The 20,236-nt window shown below is 35.0% G+C and overlaps 1 protein-coding gene across 1 annotated transcript; it reads left to right on the forward strand.

Moving 5' to 3' along the window:
* Positions 1-310: 310 nt before the first annotated feature.
* LOC113514038 (pyridoxal-dependent decarboxylase domain-containing protein 1) lies at positions 311-19,991 on the forward strand. Its single transcript, XM_052893942.1, has 16 exons — positions 311-478; positions 547-920; positions 1,495-1,601; positions 2,664-2,795; positions 4,242-4,456; positions 4,858-4,929; positions 5,598-5,657; positions 6,922-7,113; positions 8,078-8,122; positions 8,953-9,081; positions 9,489-9,765; positions 10,642-10,792; positions 11,783-11,904; positions 12,439-12,625; positions 13,264-13,356; positions 14,015-19,991. Exons 1-15 carry the CDS (start codon positions 407-409, stop codon positions 13,352-13,354), a joined length of 2,226 nt encoding a protein of 741 aa, XP_052749902.1. The 5' UTR covers positions 311-406; the 3' UTR covers positions 13,355-13,356; positions 14,015-19,991.
* Positions 19,992-20,236: the final 245 nt, after the last annotated feature.

Consider the following 20,236-nt stretch of genomic DNA (forward strand, 5'->3'; position numbering starts at 1 on the left):
TTATCATGAACCTAATAGAAAATTTTATAAAAGTATGAAATTAAAATATTAAGATATAAGCTAGGCATTATTCTTTAGATGCCACAAAATCGAGTAATATTTTCAGATGATATTAACTCTTTACGTTTAACAGTTAATATTACCACAGTATATATTTATTTTACTAATAAATAAATAACAATTTTGTTATTTACTTTCATTAAAGTATTAGTTCATTTTAATTTTTTTGTGAATATCTATTTGGCAAGTTTTGATAAAATGAAACACGTCGACGTCATCGTCATAACGTCAAACACAGTCATCCATAAAAAAATTAATAGTGTCAAAACAATAAATTGAAGTAAGAAGTGACGTTTACAGATTTTCATGTTGGTTTACTATTTTTGAGAAAAATCCGCCACGCAGCATGAGTGATGCACCAGCTTCTGACGCAGAATCCAATAAACCCAGCCCTAGGGATGAGGTTCACGTAGACATGGTAAAACACGCTACATTTAATGTTTTATATAAGACACGAACACTGCTAACATTATCGCTTGTCAACAGGACCGGCGTCCTTTCGGTGGTCTAGAGTTCCAAGTTTCTGAAGTGGTGGGACGGCTGGAAGCCGTAGTCAATGCCCAGGATGCTACAGAAGAGGAAAAGAAGTGTGAATCGCGAAAAATAAGCACCGGCTTCTTTGAGCCTCAAGAGTCTTCTATGGACGAGATATTGAAGATTTTAGAAGAACTAGTGTTGAAAACCGACCCTAATGGTGATAGTGTGGAGCCACCCTTGCTGCCTACAGATGCAGTGACCCGTGCCGCCATTCTATCTCATAGTATCTCTGCTTTATTTGGTCGTTTGGAAAGAACTCATGCAGCGCGACTTGGAGCGACAATTGCATGTGAAACCACAAGATGGATGGCTCATATGTTTCGGTAAGTATTGCATTTATAGGTAAAAACTATAAAAATTAACATAATTTGATCTGTTATCAGTTACCTTGAGTCATAATTAACTGGATAAGATTAGTATTATTATAGCACACTTAACAATAAAATTCATTTATGTTTTGTGTTAACTGATTACATGTTAATACATAACAGTGTTAGAAATTAACAAAATCTTGTAAACAGGTATTGCTGTAGTAGAAAATTGTTATTACTCATTTTTAACAATTTAAAACTTTGTCATGTTTATTAAAGAGCTTTTCTATGAAGAGCAAATTCTAGTAAAAGCAATCTTTTTATTTTTAATTGTAATAAATATGTATAAAATACTATACTCTCTCAATAAACCTAATAAAAATGTTGTCATCATTATTGTTTTGAGCTAGAGAGCTCAAAATACTTGTGTTGTCAGCCTGCAATTTACTTACCATAGTGGTAATCACTTACCATCAGGTGAACATTTAACTCACCTGATAGTAAGTGCTTATTTACTCCTTGTCTTATAAAAAAAAAAAAATGATGGCTAAAGAATAGGAGTAAGGGATTTTTATTTATTGTGCAGGTTAACAGATTACAATGCATTTTATCACCAAGAACACCTGGAAGGCCTGGTCCGTGTTACGAGAATGTTGCTGCATCACAGATATCCTCGGTACTTAGAAGATGGTGGTATGTCTTATAATATAGTTATAAAAATTTCATTCACCATGCCTGTTGTACAAATATAATATATTAATGACCTTGAATTGCAGTTTATATTAGTACTTTTATAATATGAAACAGCCTATTTTGAATTTATATATTTTTTTTTATCTATTATTAATGGACTAGAGTGATAATATCCAGTGAAAATCTGTTATATTTATAAAGCAATACTGTACTCCTAAAATCATATTTTTGATAGTTCATGGGTGCCATAAATTATTTTATACTGTAATTTTGGCATCATATCATTTGTGCTACATATAGTCCTCATTTTTAGCTGTTAAATAAATGATAAATGTTTTATTTACTCATTTATTACAACAATGCTATTATTACATTTGACATTTAAATAATTTATTTAGTGAAATTGTTTAGCATAGAATAGAAATCATCTTTATTTTTTATCGTGAAAATGGTATGGTAGCCTGCGCTAACGGGATACGCTGGCGGAGCATCAGTGAAGGGTGATAGATGAGAATGAAAACAGGCCAGTTAGCCCATCATGATGAATTCATCAGGAATTAACCATAATAGTTTTTCGCGAGGAGAAATCGACCTGGTTGGGTATATTGCTAGCAATAGGATTCTCAGTTTCCATTACTAACAATCCCTTTCTCCCCTACAGAAGAGTTACACACTCGTGGTTTTCATGATTATAGTTTAACATACATACATTCTCACGCCTGTCTCCCATTTAGGCAGAAACAATGGAACAAATGCTTCGATTCAAACAAACCTCTTTCTTCTTCCCATTCATCATCTTGTCATACACGCTCGTCGGAGTTCACACACTATTTGGTCGACATACGTCCGTCTAGGGCGGCCCCTACCGACATCTCCATTATAGTTTAAATATAAAGATATTCTTATAGTGATAACAAAAATTCCCTGAAGACAATAGAAAGATCTGAGTAATTTTTCCACAATTTTTATTTGTTTTATAATATCATAATAATTTTACATATATTTCTCCATTCATCTAGTTACGCTGAGAAAGAGATACTATTAAAAGTTCTTTATTTTCAGCACTGGCATTCACAAATCGGCTTCCTTGCATCTACAGCTGTGTGGCCAGTCCACTAGGTGTGGTGCAGCATTTATGTAGGCAGCTGAGTCTACCGTTGGCTTGTGTCAGACCTGTCCCAGTAAATGCATCAGGTAATATAGATACTGTTATAAAAATATTTCATACTTTGTATGAAAGTTGTAATTTCCATGCAGACATGGGGACTTCTATCCTCCTAACCCCTGGTAGGTTATGCATGGGATATCAACAAAGATATTTCTTGTAGAAATATATACATATATACATACATACATACATTTTTTTTCTGTATGGCTCACAGTTTATAAAAGCAACTGTGAAAATTATTGTTTTCGATAGTTCATCTTTCTTATTTTTTCCTGTCATTTTAGTATCATTTTGTACTCTTCTCCAGGAGTTATGAAACTAGGGAGGGGGAATGGATTTTTATTAAATAGAAACGGATCTCAATCTTCATCTCTGTTAAGTTGACCTTCACATTTTAAGAAATATCATTGAATTAAGAACGTCTTCCTTTTTTGACGTTGGTTGACAAATGTACTCGAATACTATCTAACAATAATAATAATGCCAGTGAGGCTCTGTTACTGATAATTGAGTAATTTTGTTTGTAAACTTGCTCTCGTAAGTTGTTTGCTTTCGCATTGTCCTCTAAATATTGTGAAATCATAAAGTATTAAGGTAATTAGGAGAATATAAAATATTGATACAAAATAAGCTTGAATATAAAATTAGTTATTGTTATAATTTAAGCTAGTTAATTTATAATAATTTATGTTTATTAGCTCCAATTTAACTGTTATTATTTATATATTCATTATTTTACTGCTATTTACATGAAATTAATCTGAATAATTTAACTGAAATAGGTTAATTTATTGAATTAACAGAGTTACAAGTACTAGACAACTGTTACACACACTTGCACTTTATCTCTTAATATCATTTTAATAAATAAATAAATAAATAAATATATATATATATATATATATATATATATATATATATATATATATATATATATATATATATATATATTATATTAAATATTTTTCTTTTTATTTATTTATTCATTAGTACATGTATGTATACAAAGCGGAATTAATACTAAAAGCATTCTCTCCTAGTACATATATATAAACAAATAAATATATAAAATAACAGATATACTTACACATATATAAGATATACTATATTATACACGAAGATGACAATAATAAATAATACCTACTGCTTGAATAAACTATAAAAGTGAACATAAATTTTTTTATTTATAACGGTATAGACTGAAGTCTCTTGATGCTATGAGAGACAGACTTCCGCGCGTTCCAGAGGCGAGGGTTTCAATGAATCTAAAGCAAAAAAATTATACGAAACCAGTATCGTGAATGGAATAGATAGTTGGAGAGTAGGAAAGGTTACGGTCATCAGTTTCAGAAAGGATTTACCTCCGGTCATCTCAATGATTTGATGAGGTACCCATATAGACGACTTTGTTCTAATAATTAATATATTTTATATTCTTCAAACTCACAAATTACCATTAAAACAACTTACAGGTCGTGGAATGGATGTAGAAGCTCTGGAGAGGTTATGCGAGGAAGACGTAGCGGCGAATCGAATTCCCTTACTGGTGCTCGGTGAGGTCGGCGCGCCCCCTTTAGGTTGGAGTTCGCCGCTGGCAAGCCTGGGTGCTATCTGCAAGACTAGGAACATCCATTTGCACGTGCGAGGCCACGCGTTAGCTCTCCCAGCTGTGTCTGGCAGAGATCAGGTGAGAATATATAATTGTACTTAATTTTCTATGCTACAAAGTTCATTTTTAAACTAGGATATTTTTTTTTACAAATTTGAAAATGGAACTTTTAATTATATTTCTAGCATGTTATTGGTAGATAAATATATCATACTTTTTTAATGGATTTGAATATATGCAAGATTAACTGGAAAAAATCCCTTTAAGGAAGAAATCCACCTGCATACTTTTTCGTTATAACCTAATATCTGTGTTATAAGTGGATGTACAAAAGCATATAAATAAATATGGTGGCAGGGTACCAATGGGTAATTTTGCTCTTAATGATGAATTCACTAGGAATTAACCATTATAGTTTCTAGCGGCGTTTCTAGTTTTATTTTTTTAATTATTTGAGCAATGTTTCTTATTTGTTTCAGACTTTTAGTTTACCAGATTCTCTGACATTAACACCCGGGCCGTGGTTTGGAGTACCGGGCTTACCGACTGTCGTATCCTTTTACAATAAAAATTACAAATAATAATTAAAGGTCGTGACCCACAAAAAAACCGACTTGAATTGGCACAAAACCAGTTATTTTGATCCAAAAACGAAACTACTGATCCGATTTTAATAAAATTTCTATGGGATTAATCTGTAAATATATACTTTCAGTTAAAAAATAATTTTCCAAATCGGTTTAGAACTGACAGAGTTGTGAGGTATGAAACATAAAAAAAGAATACAACCGAATTGATAACCATTTTTTTGAAGTCGGTTGAAAATTGAACATGCTTAAGATCTATTTGTTTTTAGAGTTTAAATCTAGAATTTTAACTGTGAAATTTTTTAGGAATTTGTAAAGATTTGTAGGGTCAGTTTTTGGTAATTCAACTAAAGACACTAAGAAGACGATACTTTTTTTTTTTTTAATCAACTTCAGAAAATAAGGAAGTTCTCAATTTAATTTATATTTTTATATGTTTGTTACCTCATATTTATGAATGAATGAATGAATGAGTATACTTTATTTGCATTATACAATATAGAAAATAAACAAGACAATTTACAAACACAACGATACAATTGTACAAGTACAGTATGTTATTTATCTGGAAAACTATTGTATCTTAGATTAAACAGTAAACCAGTAAAACATTTCTTTAACCATCCATACAGACATTTTATAAAATTCCAGAACCCATCATAGCTAATGATCACTCCAAAGGTGTCAATGCGGTAAGTGTTCTTATTTATTTATATTATTTATTTATTTAACTCTTTATTGCACCATAAATAAAAAATATACAATGACAAGTGAATAATTCAAGTGAAATACAGTAACATAAATACAAATTGAAATATACACATAAAGGTACAAAAGGCGGTCTTATCACTAGGGCAATCTCTTACAGACAACCTTTACCACTTTAAATGAATTATTTATTAAAAATAAATAATACCAGAGGGAGACTTTGTACAAAAGTTGTTTGTTCGGGCAATTCAAATTCAAATTCAAAAATTCAAAAATCATTTATTCATGTAGGACATTTTAGCCGCTTATGAACGTCAAATTGTGTTTGTATGGCTGTTTTTCTGTTTGAAGGATGGGATATGGCAGTGAATTTACAGGGTACAGAGAAATAACACCCGAGTCCTTAGGAATGGCAACATATGTAGAGTATCATGGGCAAATCAGTATACTCTGTTATGTCCATGGTACTGCTCATGTCTATAGGCAACGGTTACCACTTTCCATCAGGTGGGCAGCCAGCTTCTTTGCCATTCTAAGTTGCATAAAAAAATTATAAAGTTTTGTAATTACTTGGCAGCTGTTTAGCTTTCATATTTATATAAATTATTCATTGGGACAAATATAAAGTAAAATAAGATGGATGTCATCTGTGATGATATCTCAAAATTCCTGTCGGTGGTGTCGGATTTAATTGGGTATATATAACTGTGAGATGATAGGTGGGGATGAAATGAGATCTGTCGACTTATTGTGATTAAATCGTCAGGATTTAACCGTAATAATTTTCAGGGTTGAGGAGGGGGAGAGGAATCACGTGGAAGTTGACAGGGTATTTTGTTAATAACTGGGACTAATATTAACTCCATTAAGTAACCGTTACTACTGTATCTAGATCAGTTTGTTAGTTTTGTTGTATCAGATGCATTGTCAGCTTCTTAACAGAAGCTAGCGAAATATAGTACGATATATAGTTACGATATCTGTATTGGTTTAATAACAGATATTGATTAATGCATAAATATTGAAATGAAAAACTCAATTTAAATAAATACAGTTAGATATCCCACTAGTGTGAGCCAAAACGACATGGGTAAAATGATGTGATCGCTTTTTAATGACTTTATCTCACTTTCAATATACAGAGGAAGCCAAAATATAAATTTCTGGGTAGTAGCGACATTCGTGACCCGTAGTTGTTGGTGGTATGTAATGCGAGTGCGCGGTGTGTGTGTGTGTGTGCGTGTGCAGGCGGGCAGCCGCGAGGGTGCGCTGGCGGCGCTGGCCGGGCTGGCGGGCGGCGGCGCGCGCCTGGCCGCGCTGCCGCTGTGGAGCTGCGCGCGCGCGGCCGGCGCCGCCCGCCTCGCGCGCCGCCTCGCCGCCGCGCTGCGGGCCGCCGGCGCCGCGCGTGCCGCCGTCGCCGCCGCGCGCCTGCGCCTGCTGGTGAGTACTGCCCGCCTGCTCGCCGTCTGCAATCGACGCCGACCGCCCTCGATACCACCTGTTGGTACGTACTGACCACTCCTGTGGACTTGCCCACACCGCCAACAGTCGGAACATCATAACGGGGGGGGGGGGGATTGTTAGTAATGGGGAGGTTAGTCCCCATTGCTATCAATATATACCCTGTCTGGTCGAGCTCCACACGGTTCCCCCTGGAAACTATCGTGACCAATTTATCGTTGAATTTGTCATAATGGGCTAACTGACCTGCCTTTCATCCTCACCTATCACCGCTCACTGGTACCCGGCTAGTGTATACCGATAGCGCGGGCGGGGTTACCATGCCATTTTCATTCATAAAAGAAAAAACATCACGACGGACAACGTCGCTATTTTAACTTTATACAGTGGTGAATTTACATATTTGTCGCCAGCAAGTTGTTCAAATTTACCCGCCCTTACTTGAATATCTAAATTTGCTATCTCTAATATTGGTTACCCTTGGCTCCAGCTTTCACAGCCCACTGATAAATCAGTCACTGCTCTTTACAGAAGTTATTACAGAACAATTACCCCGTAATCAATGATACTATTAAATATATTACAACACTTTAATGGAAGTTCTTTTTTATTACAACTCTAAAAGGTAAGTGTGATAATGTCAAAACATATTTTATTTTAATGATTTTTAAAAGGGAACGTAAAATATTATTATATTTTCTTTATGGCTTCTGGATGTTATGTAAAAGAACAAATAAATCCCTTTTTATACAGAGCAAAATTTTTTTTTTTTTTTATACAACTTAGAATGGCAAACAAGCTGACAGCCCACCTGATGGAAAGTGGTAACCATTGCCTATAGACATGAGCAGTACCATGGACACAACAGAGTACACTGTTTCGCCCATGATAGCCCTCTGCACCCTGTAAATTCAATGAATAAAATAACTGAATTTGTTTGCAGAGCGACCCGCCCGGTGGCGACGAACCAGCTAACGTTGATATAGTCGTAAGTATGCTATGAATTAACAACTATATAGCAAAATCATATTATAATTAAATTTATTACGTATGTATTTGAGTATTCAAATACATCAGGTAAACACGAAGCAAGTAACAGAGTCAATTTGAATAATTCGTAAATTTAAGCTAAAAATCAATCTTACTTTGCCATAACATTAAGGCGATTTTCAGTCGCCGATCATCCGCGACAGAACGCCAATATATGTATTGGCATACTAGGTACAATTTGCTACTCCCAGTCACACTACGTGGACGATCGGTTATTACGTTTAGAATTCTAATGCCCGACTGACTGACCTCTATTCGGTCGTACGCGTGCCTATTTTCCGTCAGCGGAAGATCGGCAACACCATATTTTTTTTATGCAAAACGCCACACTGCAATCAGTGTTGACTGCTTGCTATTCATGTGACCTTAGTACGGCGATATTCGACTATTACATTTGAATTCACAGACCGCAGTCAGTTTGTTCGACTTAGCTATCCTATTAACAAAGTACTTACTGATACAATTTAGATAAACGTTAATTAATCACTTAATGCGAGGGGTTTTTCTGTGAAATGATATCAACTGGCGCACTGGCGCACGCACTAAATTCGAACGAGCATACAATAAATATACACTAAGCTCTATAAGAAATACAAACGGGCGAAAAGGTATCACTCCAGATAAAAATATAAACATAATATTTATAAGTGGCGAGAGGTACTCGAGATAGCGCAAATCGGAATACATTTGATGCGCGACAGGGTCTCGTTCGAAATGCTTAAGTGTGTAATGGTTAAAGGATCTATTTAATTTTTTTTTTTTTTGCAGGAAGCAATAAGTAAAGCATCTGCGTGTGTGGCGTTCCAGTTCGCGCCGCCCGGCATCGAGAAACCGCCGCCGTACTATGACAAGCTCAACTCGTGGTTGGGACAAGTACTGCAACGGGAAGCGGATATGGTAATTAGTATATTCGTTTATTGATCCACCGAATAGCGATTAGTGGTAGCGATTAAATAAATTTCCTCACACCACACACTAGAATAAGCATATAGATTGTTTATGTTAATAGATCACGCTCTTTCAACTTTTTATTTCTATGTATATTCTATGTTTTTTGTACTTTGTACAAAAGTCGGTTACTTGGCTACCTCTGTCCCATTCGTGTTTCTACCGTGAAGCAGTTGTGTTTGTGACTCACGTATGTGTGCCTCGGCTACGCCTCGGCCCACATTTGCACGTTCGTCCATCAATGCCTCAGTTGCTGGCCGCTGCAGTAATGTACTATTCTTTGTGCACACATAGTTGGATTATAATCTTATTATACTTATTAATAAGTATTAGTATATTATATTTCGTCCGCGTAGATAAGTATAGAAGTGTGCGAGACGGAGTCGTACGGCGTGGTGCTGCGCTACTGCCCGCTGGAGGGCGTGTGCGGCGAGGAGGTGGCGGGGGTGGCGGGGGTGGCGGGGGAGGCGGAGGAGGCGGCGGGCGGCGAGGAGGAGCGCGTGCGCGCGTGGGCGGCCGAGCTGGCCGCGCAGCTGCTCGTGCTGCGCGCCACCGTGGCGCTGCGAGACGCCTTCGCAGACCGCGTGCGCCAGAGGCCGCCGCTGCGGCTCGTGCACGTGCCCGGCTGGGCAGGTCGCTAACCCAGTATTTTTTTTAATTCCTTTGTTGGCAACGATGTGCCTGCTTGACGGCACACAAAGTTTTTTTTTTTTTATATCTACTACTTAGAATGGCAAGCTGATATCTCACCTGATAGAAAGTGGTAACCGTTGCCTATAGACATGAGCAGTATCACAGAGTATACTGTTTCGCTTATGATACCCCCCCAGCGTTACCATTCCTGAGGACTCAAGTGTTATTCCTCTGTACCCCGTAAATTCACGCCATATCCCACCCTTCAAACCGAAACACATTATATCTTTTTGCTTTTTTTTTATTAGTGAAGATAGACTTTTTGATGGGTGAAAATGAAATGGTAACCCCGCCTACGCTAACGGGATATACTGGCGGAGCACCAGTGAAGGGTGATAGATGAGAATGAAAATAGGCCAGTTAGCCCATCATGATGAATTCATCAGGAATTAACCATGATAGTTTCTAGGGAGAACCACGAAGAGGTTAACCTGGTTGGGTGGGTATATTGCTAACAATGAGGTTTTTAATCTCCATTACTAATAATCCCTTTCCCCCCAATGTGAAGATAGACTAGTCTCCCCGCATTTTATATGTACATAATAAATATGTATGTAGAAAATAAAGAGATAGAAAAATAATGTGAATGAATTCAGGACTATTGGTCTATCTTGATTTGACACCAGTGAGAGATGATAGGTGAGGATAAAAAGGCAGGTCAGTTAGCCCATCCTGACGAATTCAACTAGAATTAACCACGATAATTGTCAGGGGAACCGCATGGAAGTCGACCTGACAGAATATATTACTAGTAATGGGACTATTTGATCCCATTATTAACAATCCCTTTCCCCCCTGACAAACATGTGTGAACAGGTCTGGGTGGCGTGCGATACGTGCCGGCTGGCTGGGAGGACGCGTCCGCGGATGAGATCAACTCCCTCAACCGGCAGCTAGTTGACACACTGCGGGCAACAGATGGCGCCTTCTCCTGCGGCGACGGCGAGGATGGGCTCGCTTGTGTGCGGTCAGTGTCCATCTATTGGGGTTCTCTTCCCGAAAAAGAAAGATATTTAGCCTATTGACGAAATGTCGATATATTTTCTTTTTTTATTCTCTCTTGTTGTATATGTGCTATTATTTTTTATACAACTTAGAATGGCAAACAAGCTGACGGCCCACCTGATGGAAAGTGGTAACCGTCGCCTATAGACATGAGCAGTACCATGGACATAACAGAGTATACTGTTTCGCCCATGATACCCCCCATGCGTTGCCATTCCTGAGGACTCAGGTGTTATTCCTCCGTACCCAGTAAATTCACGCCATATCCCACCCTACAAACCGAAACACAGCCATGCAAACACAACTACTTTACACGAATACACAAATGGGACAGAGGTACTCAAGCAATCGACTTTTATACAAAGTCTCCCTGGTATTAAGTATCATTTTCATTCATTCAATAGCTGACTATTAATTATCCACTGCTGAGCATAAGCTTTCTCCATGAGGGGAGTTTTGCCAACCCCAGTAAGGCTTTAGTGACGTTTTAAGAGGGATGCTGCTGCCCACCCTTCCACCATTAAGTTCTGTTAGCTAACTGCGCTTGTCAAACCGCCTACTAAGCTACTACTACTAAAATATATACTATAGGGGAAAGGGATTGTTAGTAATGGAGAATCCCATTGCTAGCAATATACCAAACCAGGTCGAACTCCTCGCGGTTCCCCCTGGAAACTATCATTGTTCATTCCTGATGAATTCATCATGATGGGCTAACTGGCCTGTTTTCTTTCTTATCTATCACCCTTCACTGGTGCTCCGCCAGCATATCTCGTTAGGCCAGGCGAAGTTACCATTCCATTTTCACCCATAAAAAAAAAATCAATATATACTATAATGTCTACTGAAAATATCCCCCCATAGTGGAGGTCTATGTTCAGCGGTGGACAGATAACGCCTGTTATAATAATAGTTTTTCTTCTTTAATAGTTTCAATTGTATTATTATATAGATTCGGCATGGTAACAGCGGACACAGATGTGGATGAACTCCTAGAGCTGGTAGAGAACGCGGGCAAGGAGGTGGAAGAAAGCTCCCGGGCGCTTACAAACATGACTGAAGTTTTGAAAAAAGGTAAACAAATTGTTATCATATTTGTTACTTATTGGATTTTATCATCATGGCTGTGTTTCGATTTGAAGGGTAGGTAATGAAATTACAGGATACAGAGGCATAACACTTTAGTCCTCAGGAATGTCAACGCAATAAAGTTATCACGAGCTACAGAATATACTCTGGTATGTCTATGGTAGTGTCCATGTCTACAGGCGATAGTTACGTTTGATCAGGTAGACCATTAGCTTATTGGCGATGACCAAAAGTTATGAATGCTCCTGATTTATTTTTTAATGGATGGCAATGGAATAGCTACTCCGTCTGTGTCAACAGTATACGCAGGCGAGGCACCAGTGAGGCATGATAAATGAAGATGAAAAGGCATGTCAATTAGCCCATCGCGATGAATACATCTTGAATTCAGTACAATGGTTCCCAGAGAGGACTTGTGGGACTCGACTTGGCTGGTTATTATTTGCAATTGGGCCCTGAGTGTCCATTATTAGCAATCCCTCCCCCAATTCTTAATTATTGGTGGTATGTGGGAGGCAGGCATAGAGGAGGCGCAGGCGGACATCGAGCGCGAGAACGCGGAGCGGCTGTGGCAGGAGGGCGTGCTGCGGCGCGTGCCGGTGGTGGGCCGCGTGGTGCAGTGGTGGGCGCCCGCCGCCCGACCCCCGCGCGGCCGCCGCCTGCACCTCGCGCTCGGCACGCTGCAGACCACCGACGACGTCTACCAGTGCGTATCCTTACTACCGACCCTTCTCGGCGAGCGCATAACCATTTCAGTTTGCTTATCCTTCGGGCTATGTCAATTACTTTTTTTTCTGTGGATAACTTTATTTCGGATTCTGTCACGCAGAGAATCTCCTAGCATAGCCCTCTTCATAACTAACTGAGTAATTTCAAACTTCTGCGTATATCCAACCGCGTAAATCTATACTAATATTGAAAAGTATAGAAAGGTTAGTTTGTTTATAATAAACAAAGTCAAAAACTTTTGATCCGATTTTAAAAATTCTTTCATCTGTAAAAACTACTAACGAGTAACATAGGCTATATACTATTTTCGAAAATTCTATTTATCCGAGTGACGCCGGGCTGGATAGCTAGTCAGTATATAAAATATCCTGTATTAAATTAGGATATAAGCTACCTCTTTGTGGGTAAGCGATGGCGTATTTGGAGAGAGATCGGATAGTATCTCTGATAGTAATCACCTTTTTTTGGGTGGGGCCGGGTCTCCTAGAAAAAAATTTAAAATATACTAAATTAATACCCCCAGTAAGCAGGAACAAACGAGTGTCAAAACCCTCAGTCCTTACGAAGATGTATATTTATTGAAACGATAAAGCTATTGTAAATGATCATCCGCAGATTCGTTCAAAAGAAAAACACAGAAGAGTCGGAGGAACCTGCGCGTGCGCATTCCCCGTCGCGGCAACCGCAACCGACCGAACAACAGTGATAGTGAGTAGACATGGATTAGGACAAACGATCGAATCATACATTGTATTGGCCAAAATGTAGTGGCTTCGATTCGTTTAGTTTTCTAAAGTTGGTTCAAATGTTTGATCAAACATTTATTGATTTGTAACAAGGTAATTATAATTCGTCAATTGAGTTTCATTGGCATTTTAAGACAATATAAGTGAAATAATTTTAAGTAAATAATGTATAAAAAAAGTATATATTTTAAGTAATAAAATTTAATAATAGGGAGAAATTAAATTAAACAAGAAAAAAATATACTCCCATGAAAATTGTATTAGGCAAGTACCTTAAATATGCCAAATAATTTTCTTGTTTCTGACGTAGCACTAAAGAGGCACAAGGCAAAGAAAGTATAATATTTATTTTTGATCAAACATTGGTCCTAAACATCAATGCTAGTGTAGTAATGTAATTACTAAGTAAACAAAACTATGCTCACAATTTTATTCCCAAAACACTAGTCAGAATTAACTTACTAACTCCTTTATTTATATAAATTCCACTTTATACTTAATAATCAATGGCTAATATTTAAAATCGCTGATTGATACTCTTTATTGTTTTCTCCAAAAGGTAAAAAAAAATTACATGAAAAACAATGAATGACTTTATCACTAAACTCTATCTCTTTCAGTCAAGCTTTGAATGGAGAGGAGTAATTATAAAATTTGGTTGGTGCCACGATAAAATTCTGTCCTAAGACATATGGAGATATAATACAATATTATAAATATATGATTACTATTTATTGCTACTATGTAAGGGAGTTAGTATTACTTAAGGTCTGTTTATATAGTGCAAGTTGCTAATTTGACAGTTACTGTCTGCACCCAGTACTCGCATGACAGTAGCTTGATTCGCTTCACCCTCCACATCAAGTGGTTTGCTGTAGCAAAAAAATCTCCTCATTCTTTAAATTTATCTTGATTTTTTTTATTTAAAAAAGAGAATTGGCTAGTGCACAGCAATAAACATGTACAGAGTTCATCCCTCTGTTGAGCGATTTAGGAACTAAAATTACTATTATGAGTTAGTTCTATCTATTGCCACTTGATCGCTAGTAGCGCTATATGTCAGAAGAATTTACATCTAAACCTATTCAGTGATGAGGAAACAATTATGTTATTTGATACCATTACATTTTGCTTTGCTGCTGTAGAGTTGTTGAGTATAGAAACTAGAAACAAAAATGTAATAATATAATAAATATATAAAAAATATTTTACTTACTTATTTGCGAATAGATAGATAGATAGATACTCTTCATTGTTTCCTTCATAAGATAACAATAGTAAACTTATTATAAATACAAACAATCACAAGAAAAAAAATTACACCGAGAAAACAATAGGCCTTATTGCTAAGAGCGATCTCTTCCAGGCAACCTTTAGTCTATAAACGAAGTATTTGCACTACATTAACTGACTGAGCCAGCCCGAATGCTAGCTTGCATTATATAACCAGACTGTTCTACTGACAGCTTTCACCCATACATTATACTTTTGTAATAGTAATATTATTATTTTAATTAATATATATTTATTCTAATTTCGTACACTTTATTGTACAAGTGTGTGTATAATTTTTAAATGCAGTTATAAACGATCTGTAAATAATTACAAACTATTTATTACGTAATAAGTTTGATAAGAAAAATAAGAAGTTACTTGGCAATTTTTTTTTTTGCTCCTATCGATAGACAGCCATTTTTAAGGAAAATATGTTGCCAGTGTATTAAATATTGACATTAGACTTCGTATTTTTACATAGTTACAATTTATTTACATATATGACGCCAAGTAAATGTTACAATAAAGTCATATATGTGTTTTAAGTATTACATCAAATTAAAATAATATTTTGTTACTACAAAATAGATTGAATATTTTCAATCACTGTTTGCACCATTTTATAAAGAATCATCGTGACCCAAAACTTATAAATACGTACTTATTTTTCGGATTAAACTAATAAAGCAGCATCCACACTTGTGTATTCTGTAATGTAATGTATCGTGTAATGTAACAAAAATAGTGTGGTGACGGCAAAAGTCTTTGTGTTCTCTTAATAATCGATACTCGACGCAACAGCGTGAGCTATAGGGTGTGTATTCACCAGGAGCATTTGTATTTAATATTACAGCTCAGAATGGAGCATTACATCAGTAATGTGATATGTAATATTACGAAAATATGGCTCTTTAATGAGTAATTTTTTTCTTACGATAATGAAAATGTTTCTAATCAATACTATCACTTGTTATATAGTGCTCATAGAGCTAACCATAGAGCTATAATCACATTACGTTACATTACATGATCCTTGTTACATTTTGATGCGGCTTAACTTATATTTGTAGCTTTTGTATTACAATTAGAGCGTAGTTAATGAAATGTATTCTAAATACGTTAAAACGGTCCAGTAGCGTTCGTATAGTTTATTAGAATAGAATTTAAAATAAATATTTGCAATATGGCAATAAACCTAAGAATTGTGTTTAGGTTAACTAATTATTAAACATTATTTTAATTTTAAATGTCTTTATTGTAAACATTTAATATTATTCCGAGTAAATTATAACCATACTATTGGTCAATCAGGTTACCAAGTAATACACTAATTTAAAAAGTTTTTTTTTTTTTTTAAATAAGTAGTTTTAATGCATCAGTTTAGCAAACATACTTTTATTAATAAGATTATTTTGTAAAAGAGACCGGCTTTGATACTAGTTTGCGTTTTTAAAAAGCTATAGTAATATATAAAAAAAAAATAAGTAATGTAAATTAATTTCACCATAAAGCTATATTCTTATTTCACATTTAAAATATTTGTATGTAATTAACGTGAATATTCGCTGATGTATTAGACACTTGCACATGATTATTCCGTCAGTTGTTCTCGAAGTTGAAACTCCAATCGTATCTTTGGTCAGCATCGCAAAGTGCTTCGTAATTCGAAATCTTATTTGTAATATTACATAACGATGTGTTTTCAGTCAATACCCACCTTTATAGTTATTCTAGGAGATATAAATGGTAATATTCGACTTGTTTAAAAGTAAAACACATTGGTTTTTAGGAACTTTTTTAAAGACCATAGACAATTTACTCTCATACTACAAATGAAGGTTTGATAGTCACGAGCTTAGATAAAGAACTATAAATATATTGAATGAGTATTTTATTATTAAGCCTATTAACGGTCATGTCGAATTTTGCGTTCCTACAGTGGTAGCAAAATGATTGTGAGAACCCTGTTTTGATTTAGCATATTGTAACTTCTTTTTTCAAACGACTTCAAAAAGATCTCTATTTGATTGTTTATTACCTCGGAACTTCGTCAGTTATAAACTAATTTGGAATTATTTTTTTTTTATTAGAAAGGAAATACTTTCAGATTGGTCCCAAATTGTCCCAGATTGGTTTCATTTTTAAATCAAAACACTACACTACATTTTAAGTCAGTGTTTTTTGAAACACAATTTGAAATAATTATATCTTCTATAGTTGAATATATACTATATTTCACTTGAATTTTTCAACTGTCATTGTAAATTTATATCTTTATGGTGCAATAAAGAGTTAAATAAATAAATAAATATAGGGAGGTCTAATTAATTTTTCCATACACTACCTATATAACCACTTATGCACATTAGTTATTTTATTCTCAAAATAATTCATCATCATCTTCCTACCCTTATCCCAATCATTTGCGGTCGGCGTAATATGATTTTGTCCATATTACAAAAAGATTTGGTTTTTAGTTTTACGACCGGCCACCTGCCTGACGTCAACCCTCTTCAAAATAATTGTGGTATATTTTTAATAATAACATATAATTAAATATATTAACTGTTTTTTTAATATATCTCCGAAACCATATCTGGGTTCCATTGCTAGAATGGAGTAAAACATGTTTGAGTCTATTACTTTTATGAGTATTTTTTTTTTATTTTAATCAATCTATGGTTTACAAAAACGCACACACACGAGCCACAACTAATATGTGAATAGTATAGAATGAAATAAAATAGTAGCATTAAAGTTATTCGTATTGTAGTTCTCTTCATCCAGAACGTCATATTCATTCCAATTCAGTATTCATTACTAAGTTAATTTTATATTTTAATTATTATTATATAATTTCATTTAAATTATTAATTATATAGTTGAATTCCATCGATTTTTATTTCATTAATTTATACTTTTTAAATAAATAGCCTTAATAATAAGTCCAATGATTCTATTATTTATTTCATTCAATTTGTGTTCTCATTTCTCAACGAGTAATGTTACCTTAAGTTTAATAATTTAACTTTTTAAAAATAATATTATGCCAAATTAATATGTTCTTTTTTTTACGTAATAATAATTAATAAGTATCTATTTTAACAATACTTAATCACGTTGTAATTATGTCTTATTGTATTATTACATTCATGGAATGATTAAGTAGGTATTTTAATTTAAAATAATTATAAAATGATGCTTTCACTATTATTTTAATGTAAACATTATATAGCGTAATGTATATTTAATACCAATATTGAATTAGCAATACACGAGTGTAGAGATGTAAATAAAAATTATATTGATCTTAGTAAGCAGCATTTTAATATCATAGTGTTTTGTTTTTTTTTTTCTTTTACACAGAGCCTATTGTGCAGAAAGATGCAATGTGATATGGATATTTCGGATAATATGGCCTATTTCTGCATAACTAGCTCTTAGTTTATTTTTTCTGAATACGCAGTGGTAGATTAACAGTACTTTTTTGTACGCAATGAAATGTATTCTGTGTATTGTATGCTGCCAGTGACAATTGAGATTTTAGTAGTAATGAATGTAAAAGAACTGTATTGGAATTTTGAAAATGGAAGTCTATTTAATTGTCATAATTGCTACTTCTTCAAGATCAGACGTTTTGTAGAATTTGTATGTTTAATAATTTTTTTTCTGTTTTTTTTTTCATGACTTATCAGTTACGCCATGGAATAGGATTCAACGTATAATTTCGACCAATTAACTTGCTTATTAAATAAAAAATTGCAACATCTTCAATATAAAAAAAAAAGATAAATATAAGTTATGGTCGAAAAAGGGATAAGATGAACATTTTTTTGTATTTTCCCGCCGCTGACTAAATGTTCAATACAGCATACTCATTCATTCATCCAATAAGAATTGTATAATAAATAAATAGTAAAGAATTAGCAGCAAATACAAAACAAACGATTGATAGTAATACAGCACATTATACTGGCCACAGTTGTGAACCGCGCTCATAAATAAGAGCTCCTATTGAATTCGAAACTAGTCTGGCATTCCCGAGTTTAAAATGTCAGTGAAGCAGATATAAATAATTATCTTATGTTAATTTATTCACTGCAATGACTTAGTTATTAATTTACATGGTTTTTTTCAAATATAAATATGCAATTTGTAAGATCGTATTTATTTGTTATTAATTCGCGTATATAGTGATAACAATATGATTATTATTTGGTACAAATATTTAGTTTTAATGTCTAATGACATTTTGCAAAGTATTTTGTTTATTTTGGAATTTGAAACGGAGTTGGTGAAAGTTTTGTGAGGTGCTCTTACGGGGATGCAAAATTGCGCTCCCATATTCAGGTGCTCTCGGTGGGTTTTAAATGGGATTTAGTGCTCTGGAGCTAGTTCTAATTTTAGTATTGCCGTCTCTAAAATTAGAGAAATTTAAAGATAGGTTTGTGGAATGAAAATTCAGATTTTATCCTCTCGTTCATAGATGGCGTGACCATCAATGGTCTAAGAAACAAAAGTGTCTTAATCAGTTTTCAAACTTTTTCCCCCTTTTATTATCGTATATTTTATAGTATGTAAAAAAGAAAAAAAAGGTTTCTTACAAACGGACGATAGAATAAAAAATTACAACCATGTACATTGACATTATGACAGCAAAATTTTTTTTATTTTTACTGAACTGCACGCGCAATTATTAGTGGTTTATTATGATCACAATAAAATCACCTTAAGGAATGTCTCGCGTCGGGCTTAAAGCCCGGACAAACGGGCAGCAGACAGATCTAAATGTAAGGGATATTTTGTCTGTGTAGGCCATAACTTTATCCGGGATGACTATTAAGCATTGGTGTATTTAAAGGGGAAAGGGGAAGGGCTGGCGTACCCATTCCAGAATTGCCTGGTACCCTCACTAGAATCAGAAGCGAAATTTTTAACTTTAATCAAGGACATGTCTAGGTGTAATACAATATTTGCTTTCTTTAATGCCGACCCCGATTATAATGTAAAATACGCTGATACCGCTGAGCCTGTGTTTCTTGCTGTGCTCCTAGCCTGAGGCTACGGTAACCGCTTACCATCAGGTGGGCCGTATGCTTGTTTGCCACCTCAGTGGTATAAAAAAAACCATAAATTATCACCCGTTTGTAAGTTACCGAAATACCTACTCAACACCAGAGCACATAAGTGTACATACAAGTTCCAATAAAACAAATTAATTTGTAAGCTGTGAAATTATTTCATCAATTTAGATACAGCACTGCAATTGTAATTTAAGTTATCGATTGATAAAAAGAAATAAAAATATATGATGTTAACATATTTGTTTCTTTTACTTATATTTAAATATTGAATAATTTTTCCACACTTTCCTTTCCTGTGGGTGTCGTAAGAGGCGACTAAGGGAAATTAATTAAACAAGGATGAACAGCAGCGTCCCTCTTAATACATTACCAAAGCCTAACTGCTGCTGCCAACCCGTCTGCCAAGCTTGGCAACTACTGGTAAAGCCTTATGTGAGATGCCTGTTTTCAGCAGTGGACAGTTAACACCTAAAATGATGGTGA

The sequence above is a fragment of the Galleria mellonella genome, unplaced genomic scaffold (genome assembly GCF_026898425.1).
Source record: "Galleria mellonella isolate WM207_F2 unplaced genomic scaffold, CSIRO_AGI_GalMel_v1 utg116, whole genome shotgun sequence".
NCBI lineage: Eukaryota > Metazoa > Arthropoda > Insecta > Lepidoptera > Pyralidae > Galleria > Galleria mellonella.

Excerpts from the sequence above, each read along its gene's own strand:
- LOC113514038 (XM_052893942.1), top strand. The coding sequence starts at position 407 with ATGAGTGATGCACCAGCTTCTGACGCAGAATCCAATAAACCCAGCCCT. Across the intron at positions 7,114-8,077 it reads CCGCGCGCCTGCGCCTGCTG|AGCGACCCGCCCGGTGGCGA; the intron begins GTGAGTACTGCC and ends ATTTGTTTGCAG. Across the intron at positions 10,793-11,782 it reads GATGGGCTCGCTTGTGTGCG|ATTCGGCATGGTAACAGCGG; the intron begins GTCAGTGTCCAT and ends ATTATTATATAG.